Genomic DNA, 22,316 nt, shown 5'->3' with positions numbered 1-22,316 from the left:
TCAATCAGACCCCGTCAATCAGACCCCCATCAATCAGACCCCAATCAATCAGACCCCGTCAATCAGACCCCCATCATTCAGACCCCCATCATTCAGACCCCCATCAATCAGACCCCCGTCAATCAGACCCCATCAATCAGACACCCATCAATCAGACCCCGTCAATCAGATACCCATCAATCAGACCCCAATCAATCAGTCCCCCATCAATCAGATCCCATCAATCAGACCCCAATCTATCAGACCCCAATCAATGGGAACCCTGTCTATCAATCCCCATCATCAGACCCCATTAATTAGGCCCCATCAATCAGACACCCAATAATCAGACCCCAATCAATGAGACACCCATCTATCTGACCCCATCAATTAGGCTCCATCAATCACACCCCATCAATCAGACCCCCATCAATCAGATCCCATTAATCAGACCCCCATCAATCAGACCCCCATCAATCAGACCTCCATCAATCAGACCCCATCAATCAGACGCCATCAATCAGATCCCCATCAATCAGACCCCCATCAATCAGACCCCCGTCAATCAGACCCCGTCAATCAGACCCCGTCAATCAGACCCCCATCAATCAGACCCACATCAATCAGACCCCGTCAATCAGACCCCATCAATCAGACCCCCATCAATCAGATACCCATCAATCAGATCCCCTCAATCAGACCCCAATCAATCAGACCCCCATCAATCAGATCCCCGTCAATCAGACCACCATCAATCAGACCCCCGTCAATCAGACCCCCGTCAATCAGACCCCCGTCAATCAGACCCCCATCAATCAGACCCCCGTCAATCAGACCCCCGTCAATCAGACCCCCATCAATCAGACCCCCATCAATCAAACCCCCATCAATCAGACCCCGTCAATCAGACCCCCATCAATCAGACCCCGTCAATCAGACCCCCATCAATCAGACCCCCATCAATCAGACCCCGTCAATCAGACCCCCATCAATCAGACCCCCATCAATCAGACCCCCATCAATCAGACCCCCATCAATCAGACCCCCATCAATCAGACCCCCATCAATCAGACCCCCATCAATCAGACCCCCATCAATCAGACCCCCATCAATCAGACCCCCATCAATCAGACCCCCATCAATCAGACCCCCATCAATCAGACCCCCATCAATCAGACCCCCATCAATCAGACCCCCATCAATCAGACCCCCATCAATCAGACCCCCATCAATCAGACCCCCATCAATCAGACCCCGTCAATCAGACCCCCATCAATCAGACCCCCATCAATCAGACCCCCATCAATCAGACCCCCATCAATCAGACCCCCATCATTCAGACCCCATCATTCAGACCCCGTCAATCAGACCCCCATCAATCAGACCCCCATCAATCAGACCCCGTCAATCAGACCCCATCAATCAGACCCCCATCAATCAGACCCCGTCAATCAGACCCCCATCAATCAGACCCCCATCAATCAGACCCCGTCAATCAGACCCCCATCATTCAGACCCCGTCAATCAGACCCCCATCAATCAGACCCCCATCAATCAGACCCCGTCAATCAGACCCCGTCAATCAGACCCCGTCAATCAGACCCCCATCAATCAGACCCCGTCAATCAGACCCCCATCAATCAGACCCCCATCAATCAGACCCCCATCAATCAGACCCCCATCAATCAGACCCCCATCAATCAGACCCCCGTCAATCAGACCCCAATCAATCAGACCCCCATCAATCAGACTCCCATCAATCAGACCCCCATCAATCAGACCCCCATCAATCAGACCCCCATCAATCAGACCCCGTCAATCAGACCCCGTCAATCAGACCCCCATCAATCAGACTCCCATCAATCAGACCCCCATCAATCAGACCCCGTCAATCAAACACCCATCAATCAGACCCACATCAATCAGACTCCCATCAATCAGACTCCCATCAATCAGACCCCCATCAATCAGACCCCCATCAATCAGACCCACATGAATCAGATCCGCATCAATCAGACCCTGTCAGTCATATCCCCATCAATCAGACCCCATCAATCAGACCCCATCAATCAGACCCCCATCAATCAGACCCCGTCAATCAGACCCCGTCAATCAGATCCCATCAATCAGACCCCGTCAATCAGATACAATCAATCAGACCCCAACCACAGACACCATCAATCAGACCCCATCAATCAGATCCCCATCAATCAGTCAACATCAATCAGACACAATCAATCAGACCCCCACCAATCAGATACCATCAATCAGATACCATCAATCAGACCCCATCAATCAGACCCCCATCAATCAGACCCCCATCAATCAGACCCCATCAATCTGACCCCATCAATCAGATACCATCAATCAGACCCCATCAATCAGACCCCCATCAATCAGACCCCAACAATCTGACCCCATCAATCAGACCCCCAACAATCAGACCCCATCAATCAGACCCCCAACAATCAGACCCCATCAATCAGACCCCATCAATCAGACCCCATCAATCAGACCCCATCAATCAGATCCCCATTAATCAGACCCCCATCAATCAGACCCCCAACAATCAGAAACCATCAATCAGACCCCATCAATCACACCGCATCAAACAGATCCCCATCAAACAGATCCCCATCAAACAGATCCCCATCAAACAGATCCCCATCAAACAGATCCCAATCAATCAGACCCCATCAATCAGACCCCATCAATCAGACCCCATCAATCAGACCCCATCAATCAGATCCCCATCAATCAGACCCCATCAATCAGACCCCATCAATCAGACCCCCATCAATCAGACCCCATCAATCAGACCCCCATCATTCAGACCCCGTCATTCAGACCCCGTCAATCAGACCCCCATCAATCAGACCCCCATCAATCAGACCCCCATCAATCAGACCCCCATCAATCAGACCCCCATCAATCAGACCCCGTCAATCAGACCCCCATCAATCAGACCCCCATCAATCAGACCCCCGTCAATCAGACCCCCGTCAATCAGACCCCCGTCAATCAGACCACCGTCAATCAGACCCCCATCAATCAGACCCCCATCAATCAGACCCCCATCAATCAGACCCCCATCAATCAGACCCCCATCAATCAGACCCCCATCAATCAGACCCCCATCAATCAGACACCCATCAATCAGACACCCATCAATCAGACCCCCATCAATCAAACCCCCATCAATCAGACCCCGTCAATCAGACCCCCATCAATCAGACCCCCATCAATCAGACCCCGTCAATCAGACCCCGTCAATCAGACCCCCATCAATCAGACCCCAATCAATCAGACCCCGTCAATCAGACCCCCATCAATCAGACCCCCATCAATCAGACCCCCATCAATCAGACCCAGTCAATCAGACCCCGTCAATCAGACCCCCATCAATCAAACTCCCATCAATCAGACCCCGTCAATCAAACACCCATCAATCAGACCCACATCAATCAGACTCCCATCAATCAGACTCCCATCAATCAGACCCCCATCAATCAGACCCACATGAATCAGATCCGCATCAATCAGACCCTGTCAGTCATATCCCCATCAATCAGACCCCATCAATCAGACCCCATCAATCAGACCGCCATCAATCAGACCGCCATCAATCAGACCCCCATCAATCAGACCCCCATCAATCAGACCCCGTCAATCAGATCCCATCAATCAGACCCCGTCAATCAGATACAATCAATCAGACCCCAACCACAGACACCATCAATCAGACCCAGTCAATCAGATCGCCATCAAACAGACCCCATCAATCAGATCCCCATCAATCAGTCAACATCAATCAGACACAATCAATCAGACCCCCACCAATCAGACCCCATCAATCAGATACCATCAATCAGACCCCATCAATCAGACCCCATCAATCAGACCCCATCAATCAGACCCCCATCAATCTGACCCCATCAATCTGACCCCATCAATCAGATACCATCAATCAGACCCCATCAATCAGACCCCCATCAATCAGACCCCCATCAATCAGACCCCATCAATCAGACCCCCATCAATCAGACCCCAACAATCTGACCCCATCAATCAGACCCCCAACAATCAGACCCCTTCAATCAGACCCCCATCAATCAGACCCCCAACCCGCAGACCCCATCAATCAGACACACAACCTCAGACCCCATCAATCTAACCCCATCCATCGGACCCCATCAATCACATCCCAACCATCAGACCCCATCAATCAGACCGCCAAACAACTGACCCCATTAATCACACCCCCAACCATCAGATCGCATCAATCAGACTCCTAACCATCAGACCCCCATCAATCACACCCCATCAAACAGATCCCCATCATTCAGACCCACAACAATCAGAAACCACCAATTAGACCCCGTCAATCAGACCCCACCAATCAGATCCCCATCAATCAGACCCCCAACTTTCAGACCCCATCAATCGGACCCCCATCAATCAGACTGCTAACCATCAAACCCCCTTCAATTGAAACCCCATCCATCAGACCCCATCAATCACACCCCAACCATCAGACCCCCATCAATCAGACCCCCAACCATCAGACCCCCAACCATCAGACCCCCAACCATCAGACCCCACCATCAGACCCCACCATCAGACCCCCATCCATCAGACCCCATCAATCAGACCGCCAATCATCAGACCCCATCAATCAGACCCCCAACCATCAGATCCCATCAATCAGACTCCCAACCCTCAGACCCCATCAATCAGATCCCATCAATCACACCCCAATCATCAGACCCCCAACCATCAGACCCCCAACCATCAGACCCCATCAATCAGACCGCCAATCATCAGACCCCATCAATGAGACTCCCAACCATCAGATCCCATCAATCAAACCGCCAACCATCAGACCCCATCAATCAGACCCCATCAATCAGACCCCATGAATCAGACCCCATGAATCAGACCCCCAATCTTGAGACCCCATCAATTACACCCCCACTATCAGACACCTTCAATCACCCCCCAACCATCAGACCCCATCAAATCAGGCGCCCAACCATCAGACCTCATCAATCGCTGCCCCATGAATCAGACCCCATCAATCAGACCCCCATCAATTCGACCCCATCAATTAGGCCCTGTCAATCAGACCCCATCAACCAGACCCCATCAATCCGACCCCTTTCAATCCGACCCCTAGCAATCAGACCCCTAGCAATCAGACCCACATCAATCAGACCCTCATCTATCAGAACCCCAACTAACAGGCCCACATCTGTCAGAACACATCTATCACATCCACATCTGTCTGACCCCATCTATCAGCCCCCCGTCTGTCAGACTCCATCAATCAGATCCACATCTGTCAGAACCCCACCAATCAAAACCCATCTATCAGACCCTCATCTATCAGACCTCATCTGTCGGACTCCATCTGTCGGACCCCCTATAGCAGACCCTCATCTATCAGATCCTCATCTAACAGACCCACATCTATCAGAACCCATCTATCACATCCACATCTATGAGACTCACATCCGACTGACCACATCAATAAGATCCAAATCCATCAGCCCATCAGTCATAAGACCGCATCTGTCAGCCACCATCTCTCAGACCCACATCCATCAAACCTGCATTCATGAGACCGCATCCATCAGACCCCCCCCCCCTGTCTTTCAGACCCCCATCTATTAGATCCACATCTAGGAGACCCCCATCTATCTGATCCACATTTGTCTTACTCCATCTTTCAGACCCCATCAATCAGACCCCACAACCTTCAGACCTCATCAATCACACCCCAAACATCAGACCTCATCAATCAGACTACTAAGCATCAAACCCCCATCAATCGAAACCTCATCCATCAGACCCCATCAATCACACCCCAACCATCAGACCCCCATCAATCAGACCCCCAACTATCAGACCCCCAACTATCGGACCCCATCAATCCGATCCCTATCAATCAGACCCCCATTGATCAGACCCCAATCTTTCAGACCCCATCAATCACACCCCAACCATCAGACACCATCAATCAGACACCCAACCAGCAGACCCCATCAATCACCCCCAACCATCAGACCCCATCAATCACATCCCCACCATCAGATCCCATCAATCAGACCTCCAACCATCAGAACCCATCAATCAGACCCCCAACCATCAGACCCCATCAATCAGACCTCCAACCATCAGACCCCATCAATCAGGCGCCCAACCATCAGACCTCATCAATCAGGCGCCCAACCATCAGACCTCATCAATCACTGCCCCATCAATCAGACCCCCATCAATCAGAAACCACCAATCAGACCCCTTCAATCACACCCCATCAAACAGATCCCCATCAATCAGACCCACAACAATCAGATCCCCATCAATCAGACCCCATCAAACAGATCCCCATCAATCAGACCCCCATCAATCAGACCCCCATCAATCAGACCCCGTCAGTCACATCCCCACCAATCAGACCCCATCAATCAGACCCCGATCAATCAGACCCACATCAATCAGACCCACATCAATCAGACCCCCATCAATCAGACCCTATCAATCAGATTACCATCAATCAGACCCCCATCTATCAGACCCCATCAATCAGACCCCATCAATCAGACCCCCATCAATCAGACCCCCATCAATCAGACCCCCATCAATCAGACTCCAATCAATCAGACCCCCATCAATCAGACCCTCATCCATCAGACGCCATCAATCACACCCCAACCATCAGACCACATCAATAAGACCCCTCACCCCCAGACCCCATCAATCAGACCCCCAATCCCCATACCTCATCAATCAGACCCCCAACCCCCAGACCCCATCAATCGACCCCCAACCATCAGACCTCATCAATCAGACCCCGATCAAACAGATCCCCAACCATCAGACCCCTTCAATCAGACCCCATCCATCGGACCCCATCAATCACATCCCAACCATCAGACCCCATCAATCAGACCGCCAAACAACTGACCCCATTAATCACACCCCCAACCATCAGATCGCATCAATCAGACTCCTAACCATCAGACCCCCATCAATCACACCCCATCAAACAGATCCCCATCATTCAGACCCACAACAATCAGAAACCACCAATTAGACCCCGTCAATCAGACCCCACCAATCAGATCCCCATCAATCAGACCCCCAACTTTCAGACCCCATCAATCGGACCCCCAACAATCAGACCCCATCAATCAGACTACTAACCATCAAACCCCCTTCAATTGAAACCCCATCCATCAGACCCCATCAATCACACCCCAACCATCAGACCCCCATCAATCAGACCCCCATCAATCAGACCCCCATCAATCAGACCCCCATCAATCAGACCCCCAACCATCAGACCCCACCATCAGGCCCCACCATCAGACCCCACCATCAGACCCCCATCCATCAGACCCCATCAATCAGACCGCCAATCATCAGACCCCATCAATCAGACCCCCAACCATCAGATCCCATCAATCAGACTCCCAACCCTCAGACCCCATCAATCAGATCCCATCAATCACACCCCAATCATCAGACCCCCAACCATCAGACCCCCAACCATCAGACCCCATCAATCAGACCGCCAATCATCAGACCCCATCAATGAGACTCCCAACCATCAGATCCCATCAATCAAACCGCCAACCATCAGACCCCATCAATCAGACCCCATCAATCAGACCCCATGAATCAGACCCCCAATCTTGAGACCCCATCAATTACACCCCCACTATCAGACACCTTCAATCACCCCCCAACCATCAGACCCCATCAAATCAGGCGCCCAACCATCAGACCCCTTCAGTCAGACCCCCATCCTTCAGACCCCATCAATCGGCCCCCAACCATCAGACCTCATCAATCACTGCCCCATGAATCAGACCCCATCAATCAGACCCCCATCAATCCGACCCCATCAATTAGGCCCTGTCAATCAGACCCCATCAACCAGACCCCATCAACCAGACCCCATCAATCCGACCCCTATCAATCCGACCCCTAGCAATCAGACCCCATCATTCACACCCCTATCTATCAGACCCTCATCTATCAGAACCCCAACTAACAGGCCCACATCTGTCAGAACACATCTATCACATCCACATCTGTCTGACCCCATCTATCAGCCCCCTGTCTGTCAGACTCCATCAATCAGATCCACATCTGTCAGAACCCCACCAATCAAAACCCATCTATCAGACCCTCATCTATCAGACCTCATCTGTCGGACCCCATCTGTCGGACCCCCTATAGCAGACCCTCATCTATCAGATCCTCATCTAACAGACCCACATCTATCAGAACCCATCTATCACATCCACATCTATGAGACTCACATCCGACTGACCACATCAATAAGATCCAAATCCATCAGCCCATCAGTCATAAGACCGCATCTGTCAGCCACCATCTCTCAGACCCACATCCATCAAACCTGCATTCATGAGACCGCATCCATCAGACCCCCCCCCCCTGTCTTTCAGACCCCCATCTATTAGATCCACATCTAGGAGACCCCCATCTATCTGATCCACATTTGTCTTACTCCATCTTTCAGACCCCATCAATCAGACCCCCAACCTTCAGACCTCATCAATCACACCTCAAACATCAGACCCCATCAATCAGACTACTAAGCATCAACCCCCCATCAATCGAAACCTCATCCATCAGACCCCATCAATCACACCCCAACCATCAGACCCCCATCAATCAGACCCCCAACTATCAGACCCCCAACTATCGGACCCCATCAATCCGATCCCTATCAATCAGACCCCCATTGATCAGACCCCATCAATCACACCCCAACCATCAGACACCATCAATCAGACACCCAACCAGCAGACCCCATCAATCAGACCCCCAACCATCAGATCCCATCAATCACATCCCCAACCATCAGATCCCATCAATCAGACCCCCAACCATCAGACCCCATCAATCAGGCGCCCAACCATCAGACCTCATCAATCACTGCCCCATCAATCAGACCCCATCAATCAGACCCCAGCAATCAGACTGCCAAACATCAGACCCCATCAATCAGACCCCATCACCCCATCTATTAGATCCACATCAAGGAGACCCCCATCTGTCTGATCCACATTTGTCTTACTCCATCTTTCAGACCCCATCAATCAGACTACGAAGCATCAAACCCCCATCAATCGAAACCTCATCCATCAGACCCCATCAATTACACACCAACCATCAGACCCCATCAATCACACATCAACCATCAGACCCCATCAATCACTCCCGAACCATCAGACCCCATCAATCAGACCCCGATAAAACAGATCCCCAACCATCAGACCCCATCAATCGGACACCCAAACTTCAGACCCCATCAATCAGACCCCACCGTCAGACACCATCAATCACTCCCGAACCATCAGACCCCATCAATCAGACCCCGATAAAACAGATCCCCAACCATCAGACCCCATCAATCGGACACCCAACCTTCAGACCCCATCAATCAGACCCCAACCATCAGACCCCATCAATAACACCCCAGCCATCAGACCCCTTCAATCAGACCCCATCCATCGGACCCCATCAATCACGCCACCAACCATCAGACCCCATCAATCAGACCGCCAAACAACTGACCCCATTAATCACACCCCCAACCATCAGATCGCATCAATCAGACTCCTAACCATCAGGCCCCATCAATCAGACTCCTAACCATCAGACCCCCATCAATCACACCCCCATCCATCAGACCCCATCAATCAGACTCCCAACCATCAGACCCCACCAATCAGATCCCCATCAATCAGAACCCCACCCATCAGACTGCATCAATCACACGCCAACCATCAGACCCCATCAATCAGACCCTCAACCATCAGACCCCATCAATCAGACCCCCAACTTTCAGACCCCATCAAACGGACCCCCAACCATCAGACCCCATCAATCAGACTACTAACCATCAAACCCCCATCAATTGAAACCCCAACCATCAGACCCCCATCAATCACACCCCATCCATCAGCCCCCATCAATCAGACCGCATCTGTCAGCCACCATCTCTCAGACCCACATCCATCAAACCTGCATTCATGAGACCGCATCCATCAGACCCCCCCCACCACTGTCTTTCAGACCCCCATCTATTAGATCCACATCAAGGAGACCCCCATCTATCTGATCCACATTTGTCTTACTCCATCTTTCAGACCCCCATCAATCAGACCCCCAACCATCTGACCTCATCAATCACACCCCAAACATCAGACCCCATCAATCAGACTACGAAGCATCAAACCCCCATCAATCGAAACCTCATCCATCAGACCCCATCAATCACACCCCAACCATCAGACCCCCATCAATCAGACCCCCATCAATCAGACCCCCAACTATCGGACCCCATCAATCCGATCCCTATCAATCAGACCCCCATTGATCAGGCCCCAATCTTTCAGACCCCATCAATCACACCCCAACCATCAGACCCCATCAATCACACACCAACCATCAGACCCCATCAATCAGACCCTCAACCATCGGACCCCATCAATCGGACACCCAACCTTCAGACCACATCAATCACAACCCCACCATCAGACACCATCAATCACACACCAATCATCAGACCCCATCAATCAGGCGCCGAACCATCAGACGACTTTAATCAGACCCCCAACCATCGGACCCCATCAATAACACCCCAACCATCAGACCCCTTCAAACAGACCCCATCCATCAGACCCCATCAATCAATCCACCAACCATCAGACCACCATCAATCACACCCACATCCATCAGACCCCATCAATCACATCCCAACCATCAGACCCCATCAATCAGACCCCCAAACATCAGATCACATCAATCAGACCTCAACCATCGGACCCCATCAATAACAGCCCAACCATCAAACCCCTTCAATCAGACCCCCAACCATCAAAGCCCATCAATCAGACCCCCATCCATCAGACCCCATCAATCACACCCCAACCATCCGACCCCATCAATTAGACCCCCGACCATCAGGACCCATCAATCAGACCCCCTACCAACAGACCCCATCAATCAGACCACCAACCATCAGACCCCATCAATCAGACCCCCAACCATCAAACACCTTCAATCAGACCCCATCCATCAGACCCCATCAATCACGCCACCAACCATCAGACCCCATCCATCAGACCACCATCCTTCAGACCCCATCACTCACACCTCGAACCATCAGACACCCAACACTCACGCCCCCATCTATCAGACCTTCATCCATCAGATCCCCAAGTAACAGACCCTTATCTGTCAGAACCCATGTATCACATCCACATTTGTCTGACCCCATCTGTCAGAACCCCATCTATCAAAACCCATCTATCAGACCCTCATCTATCAGACCCCATCTATCAGACCCTCATCTATCAGACCCTCATCTATCAGACCCTCATCTATCAGACCCTCATCTATCAGATCCACATCTATCAGACCCTCATCTATCAGACCCTCATCTATCAGATCCACATCTATCAGATCCACATCTATCGGACCCTCATCTATCGGACCCTCATCTATCGGACCCTCATCTATCAGACCCTCATCTATCAGACCCTCATCTATCAGATCCACATCTATCAGACCCCATCTATCAGACCCTCATCTATCAGATCCACATCTATCAGACCCCATCTATCAGACCCTCATCTATCAGATCCACATCTATCAGAACCCATCTATCAGACCCCATCTATCAGACCCTCATCTATCAGACCCCATCTATCAGATCCACATCTATCAGACCCCATCTATCAGACCCTCATCTATCAGATCCACATCTATCAGACCCCATCTATCAGACCCCATCTACCAGAACCCATCTATCAGATCCACATCTATCAGATCCACATTTATCAGATCCACATCTATCAGACCCCATCTATCAGACCCTCATCTATCAGACCCCATCTATCAGACCCCATCTATCAGACCCTCATCTATCAGACCCCATCTATCAGACCCCATCTATCAGATCCACATCTATCAGATCCACATCTACCAGAACCCATCTATCAGATCCACATCTATCAGATCCACATCTATCAGATCCACATCTATCAGATCCACATCTATCAGATCCACATCTATCAGATCCACATCTACCAGAACCCATCTATCAGATCCACATCTATCAGATCCACATCTATCAGACCCCATCTATCAGACCCCATCTATCAGATCCACATCTATCAGACCCTCATCTATCAGACCCTCATCTATCAGACCCTCATCTATCAGATCCACATCTATCGGACCCTCATCTACCAGAACCCATCTATCACATCCACATCTATCAGACCCCATCTATCAAAACCCATCTATCAGACCCTCATCTATCGGACGCTCACCTATCAGAACCCACCTATCACATCCACATCTATCAGACCCACATCCGACTGACCACATCAATCTGATCCAAATCCATCAGCCCATTAGCCATAAGACCTCATCTGTCAGCCACCATCTCTCAGACCCTCATCCGTCAAACCTGCGTTCATCAGACCACGTCCATCAGACCCCGACTTTCAGATCCCCATCCATCAGATCCCCTTCTATCAGACCCACATCTTTCAGACCCCAATCTATCAGATCCCCAGCCAACAGAACTCATCTGTCATGATTCATTTGTCAGATCACCATCCATCAGACCTACATCTGTCAGACCCTCAACCATCAGACACCATCAATCAGACCGCCAACCATCAGAGCCCATCAATCAGACTCCCAACCCTCAGACACCATCAATCAGACCCCCAACCTTCAGATCCCATCAATCAGACCCCAACCTTTGGAATCCATCAATAAAACCCCAACCATCAGACCCGATCAATCAGACCCCCAACCATTAGACCCCATCAATCGGAACCCCAACCTTCAGACCCCATCAATCACACCACTAACCATCAGGACCCATCAATCAGACCCTCAACCATCAGACCCCATCAATCAGACCCCCAACCATCAGACCACATCAATCAGACCCCCAACCATCAGACCACATCAATCAGACCACATCAATCAGACCCCCAACCATCAGACCACATCAATCAGACCCATCAATCAGAACACCAACTATCAGACTGCATCAATCAGAGCCTCAACCATCAGACCCCATCAATCAGACCCTCAACCATCAGACCCCATCAATCAGACCTTCAACCATCAGACCCTATCAATCAGACTCCCAACCCTCAGACCCCATCAATCGGACCCCATCAATCACACCCCAACCATTAGACTCCATCAATCAGACTACTAACCATCAGACCCCCAACAAACGAAACCCCATCCATCAGACTCCATCAATCACACCCCAATCATCAGACCCCCATCAAAATGACCCCCAACAATCAGACCTCATCAATCAGACTGCCAATAATCAGACCCCATCAATCAGACCCCCAACCATCAGACCACATCAAATCAGGCGCCCAAGCATCAGACCACATCAATCAGATGCCCAACCTTCAGGCCACATCAATTACACCCCCAACCATCAGACCCCATCAATCAGACACCCAACCATCAGACCCCATCAATCAGACCCCATCAATCAGACCCCATCAATCAGATCCCCATCCATCAAACCCCATCAATCGGACCCTCAGCCAACAGACTCCATCAATCCTTTCGGGGTTACTCTTGAAAGTAAAATCTATCCTCATATCTGCACCCTGTGAGGTTTGATTAACCCCCATTCTGGGTCCACTGATCCTCTTCTCACTTCAACCACCTTCTTTTACAATTTGTCGTGTAGTCTTCAATTTTAAACTGAGACAATTCCAATAGGATTTTTGAAATACATTTATTTCCTTAGATATAATTAGTAACATCAATGTGAAATTTTACTTTCTAAATTAATAAGACGTTTTGTAACATAAATGTAAAATTTAGTTAAACTCTTTTTACTTTCTAAATGAATAAATCTTATTCTTCCTCCTCCGCCTTTCTGTCCAGCGAGGAAGAATCGACGGCCACCTCTTCGTAATCCTTCTCGAGTGAGGCCAGGTCCTCCCGTGCGTCCTGGAACTCCCCTTCCTCCAGCCCCTCCCCCACGTACCAGTGGACAAAGGCCCGCTTGGCGTACATCTTATCGAATTTGAGGTTGAGGCGGGTCCAAGCCAAGGAAATGGCGGTGGTGTTGCTCAGCATACAGAGGGCACGCTGCACCTTTGCCAGATCGCCCCCTGGCACCACTGTCGGTGGCTGGTAGTTGATGCCAACCTGTGGGGAAAAGAAAATTCTTTAGATTTCAGTTGTACAAAATAGGAGGTTCAAAATCAGTCATTGACTCAGTTAATTATCAGAAAGATAAATTTAAGAACCAGTTTGTGTCTTTCACTGTACAAAAACCCGACTCTGGTTATTCACTGGGCTCTTCACCCAGTTTTACAGTTTCAGTTTCTGATGGAGGGTCCCTGTGTAATGAGGCTGGATTCAGGGATAATTCTTTTCTTCATTTCATCTTCTCCAATGAGGCCCTCCATTTTTCAGGATGCCTTTTCCTTGTTTCAGGGCAGGACTTTTCCTGGAACATTCAGGGCTGCAATCCAGGATTAGAACTGAGACAATTCCACCTACAGTCTCAGAGGGAGCTCCTCTTTGGGCCAGGAATGGGGAGGGTCTGAAAGGAGGGACAGCTTTTGACCCAGACTGAACAGACGTATTGTTCACGTGGGTTATCAGATTGTCAGAATCCATGTTCCCCAGAGCCCCATGGATTGAACACAAAACCCACACTTACCTTGAACCCAGTCGGGCACCAATCAACAAACTGGATCGAGCGCTTGCTCTTGATGGTGGCAATGGCAGCGTTGACATCCTTTGGCACTACGTCTCCTCGGTACAGCATGCAGCACGCCATGTACTTGCCCTGGCGGGGGTCGCACTTCACCATCTGGTTGGCTGGCTCAAAACAGGAATTGGTGATCTCTGCCACAGATAGTTGCTCGTGGTAAGCCTTCTCGGCCGAAATAAGGGGGGCATAGGTTGCCAGTGGGAAGTGAATGCGGGGATAGGGGACCAGGTTGGTTTGGAACTCAGTCAGGTCCACATTGAGGGCACCGTCGAACCGTAGTGACGCCGTGATGGACGACACTATCTGTCCAATGAGACGGTTGAGATTGGTGTACGTTGGACGCTCAATGTCAAGGTTACGCCGACATACGTCATAAATGGCCTCGTTGTCGACCATGAAGGCGCAGTCAGAGTGCTCGAGGGTGCAGTGGGTGACGAGCACGGAGTTGTACGGCTCGACCACCGCAGTGGAAATCTGCGGCGCAGGATAAACGGAAAACTCCAGTTTGGATTTCTTGCCGTAGTCTACAGATAGTTTTTCCATCAGGAGGGATGTAAAACCCGAGCCGGTCCCACCCCCGAAACTGTGGAAAACAAGGAAACCCTGGAGTCCCGTGCACTGGTCAGCCTGTGGGCAAAGAAGGTACAAAACATTAAAAGGGAGCAGGAAATGGAATCTATCGTCAAAGGACAGTGAACACAGGACAGGAGCAAAAATACTGACCGTCCCTGGTGGGACAGGGCAGTGGGAGCTGGGGAGATGGGGAGAAGGGGCAGTGGGAGATGGGGAGAAGGGACAGTGGGAGATGGGGAGAAGGGGCAGTGGGAGATGGGGAGAAGGGAGAGTGGGAGATGGGGAGAAGGGGCAGTGGGAGATGGGGAGAAGGGGCAGTGGGAGATGGGGAGAAGGGAGAGTGGGAGATGGGGAGAAGGGGCAGTGGGAGATGGGGAGAAGGGGCAGTGGGAGCTGGGGAGAAGGGGCAGTGGGAGCTGGGGAGAAGGGGCAGTGGGAGCTGGGGAGAAGGGGCAGTGGGAGCTGGGGAGAAGGGGCAGTGGGAGATGGTGGGAAGGGGCAGTGGGAGATGGTGGGAAGGGGCAGTGGGAGATGGTGGGAAGGGGCAGTGGGAGATGGTGGGAAGGGGCAGTGGGAGATGGTGGGAAGGGGCAGTGGGAGATGGTGGGAAGGGGCAGTGGGAGATGGTGGGAAGGGGCAGTGGGAGATGGTGGGAAGGGGCAGTGGGAGATGGTGGGAAGGGGCAGTGGGAGATGGTGGGAAGGGGCAGTGGGAGATGGTGGGAAGGGGCAGTGGGAGATGGTGGGAAGGGGCAGTGGGAGATGGTGGGAAGGGGCAGTGGGAGATGGTGGGAAGGGGCAGTGGGAGATGGTGGGAAGGGGCAGTGGGAGATGGTGGGAAGGGGCAGTGGGAGATGGTGGGAAGGGGCAGTGGGAGATGGTGGGAAGGGGCAGTGGGAGATGGTGGGAAGGGGCAGTGGGAGATGGTGGGAAGGGGCAGTGGGAGATGGTGGGAAGGGGCAGTGGGAGATGGTGGGAAGGGGCAGTGGGAGATGGTGGGAAGGGGCAGTGGGAGATGGTGGGAAGGGGCAGTGGGAGATGGTGGGAAGGGGCAGTGGGAGATGGTGGGAAGGGGCAGTGGGAGATGGTGGGAAGGGGCAGTGGGAGATGGTGGGAAGGGGCAGTGGGAGATGGGGAGAAGGGGCAGTGGGAGATGGGGAGAAGGGGCAGTGGCAGATGGTGGGAAGGGGCAGTGGGAGATGGTGGTAAGGGGCAGTGGGAGATGGTGGGAAGGGGCAGTGGGAGCTGGTGGGAAAGGGCAGTGGGAGCTGGTGGGAAAGGGCAGTGGGAGCTGGTGGGAAGGGGCAGTGGGAGATGGTGGGAAGGGGCAGTGGGAGATGGTGGGAAGGGGCAGTGGGAGATGGTGGGAAGGGGCAGTGGGAGATGGTGGGAAGGGGCAGTGGGAGATGGTGGGAAGGGGCAGTGGGAGATGGTGGGAAGGGGCAGTGGGAGATGGTGGGAAGGGGCAGTGGGAGATGGGGAGAAGGGGCATTGGGAGATGGTGAGAAGGGGCAGTGGGAGATGGTGGGAAGGGGCAGTGGGAGATGGGGAGAAGGGGCAGTGGGAGATGGTGGGAAGGGGCAGTGGGAGATGGTGGGAAGGGGCAGTGGGAGATGGTGAGAAGGGGCATTGGGATATGGTGGGAAGGGGCAGTGGGAGATGGGGAGAAGGGGCAGTGGGAGATGGGGAGAAGGGGCAGTGGGAGATGGGGAGAAGGGGCAGTGGGAGCTGGTGGGAAGGGGCCGTGGGAGATGGTGGGAAGGGGCACTGGGAGATGGTGGGAAGGGGCACTGGGAGATGGGACAGTGAGGGGAGACGGTGGGACAGTGAGGGGAGGGGGCGGGACAGTGGGGGGAGTAAGCGGGACGGGGCGGGGGAGGGGGCGGGACGGGGCGGGGGAGGGGAGGGGGCGGGACGGGGCCGGCGGAGGTAATGGGACGGCACGGGAGAGGCGGTGAGACGGGGCGGGGGAGGCGGCGGGACAGTGGGGGGAGGCGGCGGGACAGTGGGGGGAGGCGGCGGGACAGTGGGGGGAGGCGGCGGGACAGTGGGGGGAGGCGGCGGGACAGTGGGGGGAGGCGGCGGGACAGTGGGGGGAGGCGGAGGGACAGTGGGGGGAGGCGGAGGGACAGTGGGGGGAGGCGGAGGGACAGTGGGGGGAGGCGGAGGGACAGTGGGGGGAGGCGGAGGGACAGTGGGGGGAGGCGGAGGGACAGTGGGGGGAGGCGGAGGGACAGTGGGGGGAGGCGGAGGGACAGTGGGGGGAGGCGGAGGGACAGTGGGGGGAGGCGGAGGGACAGTGGGGGGAGGCGGCGGGACAGTGGGGGGAGGCGGCGGGACAGTGGGGGGAGGCGGCGGGACAGTGGGGGGAGGCGGCGGGACAGTGGGGGGAGGCGGCGGGACAGTGGGGGGAGGCGGCGGGACAGTGGGGGGAGGCGGCGGGACAGTGGGGGGAGGCGGCGGGACAGTGGGGGGAGGCGGCGGGACAGTGGGGGGAGGCGGCGGGACAGTGGGGGGAGGCGGCGGGACAGTGGGGGGAGGCGGCGGGACAGTGGGGGGAGGCGGAGGGACAGTGGGGGGAGGCGGAGGGACAGTGGGGGGAGGCGGAGGGACAGTGGGGGGAGGCGGAGGGACAGTGGGGGGAGGCGGAGGGACAGTGGGGGGAGGCGGAGGGACAGTGGGGGGAGGCGGCGGGACAGTGGGGGGAGGCGGCGGGACAGTGGGGGGAGGCGGCGGGACAGTGGGGGGAGGCGGCGGGACAGTGGGGGGAGGCGGCGGGACAGTGGGGGGAGGCGGCGGGACAGTGGGGGGAGGCGGCGGGACAGTGGGGGGAGGCGGAGGGACAGTGGGGGGAGGCGGAGGGACAGTGGGGGGAGGCGGAGGGACAGTGGGGGGAGGCGGAGGGACAGTGGGGGGAGGCGGAGGGACAGTGGGGGGAGGCGGAGGGACAGTGGGGGGAGGCGGAGGGACAGTGGGGGGAGGCGGAGGGACAGTGGGGGGAGGCGGAGGGACAGTGGGGGGAGGCGGAGGGACAGTGGGGGGAGGCGGAGGGACAGTGGGGGGAGGCGGAGGGACAGTGGGGGGAGGCGGAGGGACAGTGGGGGGAGGCGGAGGGACAGTGGGGGGAGGCGGAGGGACAGTGGGGGGAGGCGGAGGGACAGTGGGGGGAGGCGGAGGGACAGTGGGGGGAGGCGGAGGGACAGTGGGGGGAGGCGGAGGGACAGTGGGGGGAGGCGGAGGGACAGTGGGGGGAGGCGGAGGGACAGTGGGGGGAGGCGGAGGGACAGTGGGGGGAGGCGGCGGGAGAGTGGGGGGAGGCGGCGGGACAGTGGGGGGAGGCGGCGGGACAGTGGGGGGAGGCGGCGGGACAGTGCGGGGAGGCGGCGGGACAGTGCGGGGAGGCGGCGGGACAGTGGGGGGAGGCGGAGGGACAGTGGGGGGAGGCGGAGCGACAAGTGGGGGGAGGCGGCGGGACAGTGGGGGGAGGCGGCGGGACAGTGGGGGGAGGCTGCGGGACGTGATGGAACGGCACAGGGGGAGGTGATGCGACGGGCGGGGGGAGGCGGCAGGACGGGGCGGGGGAGGCGGTGGGTCAGGGCCGGGTCTCTGACCTGTGACCCCAGCGGGTGCGACCCCTGAAGTGCAGGATCATGGAATCACCCAAATGATTTTACTGGGGAATGTGAGGCAGGAAATCCCAGCAAACCAAAGTGACAGAACTTACCACCTTCCGTATTCGATCCAAGACCAGATCCACTATCTCCTTGCCGACAGAGCAGTGGCCCCGTGCGTAGTTATTGGCCGCATCCTCCTTGCCGGTGATGAGTTGCTCGGGGTGAAAGAGCTGTCGGTAGGTGCCGGTGCGGACCTCATCTGGGGACAGGGAACGGAGAGTTAAAAACCTGAACACAAAACATTCCAGCTACCTTGATACAAGTCTGGCCATACTTCAGTGAGTTTAGTGACAGCACTGACTAACACATCAACAATCTCGCCCCTTACCGATCACAGTGGGCTCCAGATCTACAAACACGGCTCGGGGGACGTGCTTTCCTGCCCCCGTCTCACTGAAGAAGGTGTTGAAGGAGTCGTCCCCACCTCCAATGGTCTTGTCACTGGGCATCTGCCCATCTGGTTGGATCCCATGCTCCAGGCAATACAGCTCCCAGCAAGCATTGCCGATCTGCACACCTGCCTGGCCAACGTGGACTGAAAGACACTCACGCTAAAGAGTGGAGAACACAGGATTATTTACACAGGTAGGAGGACAATGCTTTATACAGTCAGTGGAGGTGGAAGGGAGAAGGGTGTGTGGGCAGCAACACGTTCCATTACAGTAACCTGTGGATCCCGTCCATTCCTTGTGGATTCTGCCTGCTCCCTATGGATCCTCCATTCCATCTGGACCCCCCCTCTCTGGAGATTCCCCCAGTCTCTCTGAACTTCCCAATCTCTGTGGACCCTCCCCGTGCAGTGTGGATCTCCCAATCTCCCACCCCTTGTGGACCACTGAACCCTGAAACCCCCTCCCCTACCATAATGCCTGTACACTCCCTGTGGATTCCCCTCTCCCTCTGGATTCCCCTCTCCCTCTGGATTCCCCTCTCCCTCTGGATCCATTGCTCAATATGGAACGCTGGCCTCCTGAGGAACTCCACCTATTGCTTGACCATCCCACACTCCCCTGTGGACGTCCGCCATTCCCTGGAAATCTTCATGCCCCTTGTGAAGGCCAATCCCTTCTCCATCTGCATCCCACTCCGTTCCCTTGGCTCCATCTCTCAGAGTGGACCCCCCACAGCTTCCCTCTCTCCCCATGGATTCCTTTTCCTGCGGATCCCTTCTCTCTCTCTCTCTCTCTGGATAAACCCAATCCGTGGATTTACCCTCACGCTCTCTGTGGATTTCCTACTTTCTCCATGTGGATTACCCTCCCACAATGTGGATTCATCCTCTCTGTGGATGGCCCATCTCCCTATGGATTTCTTCTCGCTCCCTGTAGGCCCCCATCACTCCCTATAGATCCTCCATTTTCACAGTAGATCCCACTCTCCCTGTAGATCCTCCGTTTTCCTAATAGATTCCCACTCTCCCAGTGGATGCCCACTCTCCCTGTAGATCCTCCACTGTCCCGACAGATCCTCCACTCTCCCAGTGGATCCCACTCTCCATGTAGATCCTACTCTCCCTGTAGATCCTCCACTCTCCCAGTGGATGCCCACTCTCCCTGTAGATCCTCCATTGTCCCTATAGATCCTCCACTCTCCCAGTGGATCCCACTCTCCTGTAGATCCTCCACTCTCCCAGTAGATCCTCCACTCTCCCAGTAGATCCTCCACTATCCCTATAGATCCTCCACTCTCCCACTAGATCCTCCACTATCCCTATAGATCCTCCACTCTCCCACTAGATCCTCCACTCTCCCACTAGATCCTCCACTATCCCTATAGATCCTCCACTATCCCTATAGATCCTCCACTCTCCCACGAGATCCTCCACTCTCCCACTAGATCCTCCACTCCCCCTGTAGATCGCTCTGTCGCTGTGGAACACCCACGCCCTGTACATTCCGTTCCGCCCCGCCCCGCCCCTTGTTTACCATAATCTCCTCCTATTCTCGCAGCTCTTGAGAATGTGCCGCGTGTTCCCGCTCCCGCTATTTATACCCCGCCCATTGAGCCAGGCCGGGCTCTGATTGGTTTGTGAGAACAAAAGTCTGTGGTTGCTTGGAGAAACAATAATAAACAAGCGCCGATTGGTTGCTTGATGCAAAAGGCGGGACCAAGTGTTCGCAACAATTGGTTATGGGAGGAGCCCCAGGCAACAAGGGAGAGCCTTTGTCTAAAGACCCCCATCAATCAGACCCCCATCAATCAGACCCCCATCAATCAAACCCCCATCAATCAGACCCCCATCAATCAGACCCCCATCAATCAGACCCCGTCAATCAAACCCCCATCAATCAGACCCCCATCAATCAGACCCCGTCAATCAGACCCCCATCAATCAAACCCCCATCAATCAGACCCCCATCAATCAGACCCCCATCAATCAGACCCCCATCAATCAAACCCCCATCAATCAGACCCCCATCAATCAGACCCCCGTCAATCAGACCCCCGTCAATCAGACCCCCATCAATCAAACACCCATCAATCAGACCCCGTCAATCAGACCCCCGTCAATCAGACCCCGTCAATCAGACCCCCATCAATCGGACCCCGTCAATCAGACCCCCATCAATCAGACCCCCATCAATCAGACCCCCATCAATCAGACCCCCATCAATCAGACCCAGTCAATCAGACCCCGTCAATCAAACCCCCATCAATCAGACACCCATCAATCAGACCCCAATCAATCAGACCCCCATCAATCAAACCCCCATCAATCAGACCCCCATCAATCAGACCCCGTCAATCAGACCCCCATCAATCAAACCCCCATCAATCAGACCCCCATCAATCAGACCCCCATCAATCAGACCCCCATCAATCAAACCCCCATCAATCAGACCCCCATCAATCAGACCCCCGTCAATCAGACCCCCGTCAATCAGACCCCCATCAATCAAACACCCATCAATCAGACCCCGTCAATCAGACCCCCGTCAATCAGACCCCCGTCAATCAGACCCCCATCAATCGGACCCCGTCAATCAGACCCCCATCAATCAGACCCCCATCAATCAGACCCCCATCAATCAGACCCAGTCAATCAGACCCCGTCAATCAAACCCCCATCAATCAGACACCCATCAATCAGACCCCAATCAATCAGACCCCCATCAATCAAACCCCCATCAATCAAACCCCCATCAATCAGACCCCGTCAATCAGACCCCCATCAATCAGACCCCCATCAATCAGACCCCCATCAATCAAACCCCCATCAATCAGACCCCCATCAATCAGACCCCCGTCAATCAGACCCCCGTC

The 22,316-nt window shown here is 54.2% G+C and overlaps 1 protein-coding gene across 1 annotated transcript; it reads right to left on the bottom strand.

Moving 5' to 3' along the window:
• Positions 1–13,831: 13,831 nt before the first annotated feature.
• On the bottom strand, positions 13,832–21,001 carry LOC137309233 (tubulin alpha-1A chain-like). Its single transcript, XM_067977495.1, has 5 exons — positions 20,978–21,001; positions 19,381–19,603; positions 19,103–19,251; positions 14,753–15,433; positions 13,832–14,232 (listed from the first exon to the last, which is right to left on the bottom strand). The coding sequence occupies exons 1-5, from the start codon at positions 20,978–20,980 to the stop codon at positions 13,936–13,938; spliced, it is 1,353 nt and encodes a 450-aa protein (XP_067833596.1). The 5' UTR covers positions 20,981–21,001; the 3' UTR covers positions 13,832–13,935.
• Between the last annotated feature and the right edge of the window lie 1,315 nt (positions 21,002–22,316).

The sequence above is a fragment of the Heptranchias perlo genome, unplaced genomic scaffold (genome assembly GCF_035084215.1).
Source record: "Heptranchias perlo isolate sHepPer1 unplaced genomic scaffold, sHepPer1.hap1 HAP1_SCAFFOLD_154, whole genome shotgun sequence".
Taxonomy (NCBI): Eukaryota; Metazoa; Chordata; class Chondrichthyes; order Hexanchiformes; family Hexanchidae; genus Heptranchias; species Heptranchias perlo.
This window is presented reverse-complemented; position numbering and strand designations above follow the sequence as displayed.